General features: G+C 30.9%; 1 protein-coding gene across 1 annotated transcript in view; it reads left to right on the top strand.

The window, feature by feature from the left end:
• LOC101991336 (complement factor H) overlaps positions 1-3,637 on the top strand; it is a 130,324-nt gene that overhangs the window by 2,230 nt on the left and 124,457 nt on the right. Inside the window, 1 exon segment of the mRNA XM_005372430.1 lies at positions 3,441-3,475. Within this exon segment, the coding sequence (XP_005372487.1) occupies positions 3,441-3,475 (35 nt within the window).

Raw genomic sequence — 3,637 nt, 5'->3', positions numbered from 1 at the left:
GGAGGGGGGAAGGGGGCAATGTGTGAATGTGTGATAGGAGGGGAAGGGAAATGGGAAACGGGGAGGAGGCGGAAATTTTTTTTTCAACAACTAAAAAGAAAATAAACAAAAAATAATAATAATAAAAAAGAAAAAAAATTCTACTGAGTTATTTGATAGCTTTTCCACCATGCTAGTTTTGCTCATATTTTTAATTTTATGGATTTTTTTCTAGTGTCTTTGTTAATAGTGCTGATCTATATGAAAACAATAATTTTTAATATTTCTGTGATTTTTCATTTTATAAAAGTCCTATCCAGGTAAATTGCTATAACATTGATATTATTCAAATATCAAAAAATTATCAATATTTATTCTTTTTCTGTCATCTAAAATGTCATTACCTAAGTCAAAAGCAGATGCTTTTCTAGAAGTTTAGATTTTCCCTTTAGGCACATGATCAATATTTATGATAATTTTATATATTTATATAAAATCTTAAACTTATTATTTTGTATTTGAAAGTCTAAATGTTAATGTTTTATTTATTAAAAGGTCACCTCTACTACAAAATTGATATTTAATTATTCCTAAGTATGTACTTATCCTATGTGTGTGCAGTTACTGACTTCCTGTTCTCTTCCACTATTATGTATACTTTTACATTCCCCAACATCAAACCATCTTCAATGACTACTGTAATATTAGACCTTCAATTCTTTTCTTTCTGAACAATGTAATTTGAATCACTCAAATGTATAACAGCAAAAGCATAGGTTGTAGAAACCTATTATTGGAGAAGTATGACATTTCTGTTAATTAACACACTTCTAATATTTATATTAGGTTTAAAATATCTGTATCATTTTACATTTTGAATATTTTGTTGCTGTGGTCTTTTGCCATGTGACTTCTACATTGTGTTTGGTCATGAATGTAAAATGCTTTTCTGGAATACAATTAGAGACAATTGATACAGAATCATTTAATTTTCCTATTAATGATTATGTTATACCTGTGCACTTAGATCTTTGATTCCTTAAAGCACTATTCCGTTGTGTGCAGCAGAAGGTTCTGTGTTATTCTGTAAATGTTTAGCTAGTACATATTTTTCATATTGAAGCAACTATATCCATCTTAATATTTTTCTTGAGTGAGTTGTATAGTCTATAAACTCCATTAAGTTTTAACTTGTCAAATTAATGGACATGAACATCCATAATGTTCTCTGTTCTTTTAAAAATAGGTTTAGAAAAAATATATTTCCAGTCATTCCTGATATTGGTGCTGTCTCTACTTTTCTCTGCTAAATCTGTTTAAATGTTATTAATTTAAGAATTTTTGTAGTATCAATGTTTAAAGTTTATTTTACATATGAATGTGTTTGAGTATTGCAAACATTATTCCTTTTACTTTTCTGCTTCATTGTTTCAGTTCAGGATGTAACAGCCCCCTACACACAAAAACACATTTCTACTCACTTTAACTTTAATTTCTTCTTTTTCTAATGTGTTAAGAGAATCTGGGGTAACGGATAGGGGCTACTGTCCTTTTCTATGTGTATGCTCTGTGAAGCCAGCTTCCTCCATGGCCTTTATTGCTGTCCCACAATTTGCTTATGTGGTTTATTCATTGACACATAGGTTAAAAATTGTCAAAGGTTTTATGGAAATTTTTGTTGGGAAAATAAAATGTTGCCACAGTGTATTTTCCCTCACATCCACCACAATCTTTGGAATAAAGAAGCAATATCTGGTTTAAAACACTTGCTGCTAATGAAATCTGCATAAGTGGAAGCTGAATTTGATTGATCACTTTGTTCCCTTTGAAATTTATTTCTTTCCAGCTAGTGTGTTCAGAGTATTGATAAACTTCTTCTGGAATTTTACTAAGGTATTTGGATAATCAAATGGAGCTGTTCCACTTTTTCCTTTTTGAATATCTCACATGGCTGGCATTCTGGGAACCTCTGACCTTAAAATCTGTGGGCGTTTTTCTTCTCCTGTTCTTTTGTCACGGAGTCTTGTACTGTGTTGTAGTATGCTGGCATCTGGCCAGAGAAGCTAGAGGATGGTGATGAAGATCTGCTGTTTACTCTTTCTGCTTTTTTACATCACAGGTCCAGAGGCTTCAATTACTTTGAAAAGACTGATTTTTGGTTCTGAAATTCAGTAAAATACCCATTTTTCTTTAGTTTTTTTATTGCTTTTTTTGAAGGTCAGAATCTTTCTCACTGCTATTTTTTGAAAAATTCCTCCATACGTACAGCCCTTGATAATGATAATAGAACTCATTAATCTATTGCTACTCTGGAATTCTAATCTTGTGTTCTTTTTTCCCTACTAGCAGGCATTGGTAATTTTCAATATATTTCTCTGTTCCCTTCTTGTTTGTAGCTGGCACTCTGTTCTTCTTTTCTTTACAATTTTATTACATTCCTCTAAAAAATCACAACTTCATTACCTTTTCCTCATTTGTCTTCTACATGAACTCTGTTCACTTTTTTCAGTTTCTTCAATTTGTGCTTTGTTAGTATTTATTTACTTTTCCAAGTTAACAATGTGAAAATACTTATTCCTTACTGGATTTTATTTTTTAATATTTTCTAGTTGTTTGATGAAGTTTCTGCTTCTTCACTATTTATTGATACCTCCCAATATATTAGCTAATGTTTTAATTGTCATTTACAAAAAATATTTAAAATTTTCTTCTTTGATTTCATACTTATCCGTATAGAAGCAAATATGTGTACTGGGAAGATATCTAGTAACTGGAAATATACTTTTATAGTATCTTTTTAAATTAATTTTTTCATTGAATATATTTTTACCTGGTACATTTCACAATGAAATATTCAGCTGAAAAGAAATGTGGAATTAAAATATTTACTTTTACACCTTCAAGTTCAGTTATTTAAGACTTGAGGAGACAAATCTCTTGTGAGAAGAGTAAATAATTTTGTTTCACACGATATTCTTCAAATATTGACTCCATTGTATTTTAGACATGAAGTTACAAAAGTATTTCAAATTTTTGGCATTGAAATCTGTAGCAACTGTGTAGATAAATTTTCCAGTGTTATCACTCAACCTCAGGAACCCTAGTTGGGATAAGTTTAAGTCCCTAAGAGAGCCAATTATTCTCAAGTTTAAAGAAAGTACAAGAAAAAAATATTGTACAGAGTTCTGACTTTCTGTGGGACTGTGGATTCCCTTGGACAAAAACTTTTAACACATTTTTGTTTTTAGGTGGAATTATGAGTAATTTAAATACCTATTTTAAAGAAGCTTCAAACAAGATATTTCGTATCTTTCAATCTTCTGGTTTCAGCAATGTGAATGATTTTGATTTCAAGTCTTCATGTATAAGTGAGTAATGACTATTTTAATATATTTTTGTATTGTAAACCCTTAAGTTAACTGAGAACACAGTTGACTTTTTCTTACTTCTTTCCTTTTTAGAGAAATGTTTAAAGTCAAATATAGAAATTCAGAATGTATGATAGGGCCTCTCTTGGGTATATTCCCAAGAGTGGTATTGCTGGGTCCAGGGGTAGGTTGATCTCGAATTTCCTGAGGAATCGCCACACTGCTTTCCAGAGTGGTTGCACAAGTTTGCATTCCCACCAGCAATGGATGAGTGTACCCCTTTCTCCACA

This window comes from Microtus ochrogaster, chromosome 6 (assembly GCF_000317375.1).
Source record: "Microtus ochrogaster isolate Prairie Vole_2 chromosome 6, MicOch1.0, whole genome shotgun sequence".
NCBI lineage: Eukaryota > Metazoa > Chordata > Mammalia > Rodentia > Cricetidae > Microtus > Microtus ochrogaster.
Note: the sequence above shows the minus strand (reverse complement) of the source record. Positions and strands in the feature narration are given on the sequence as shown.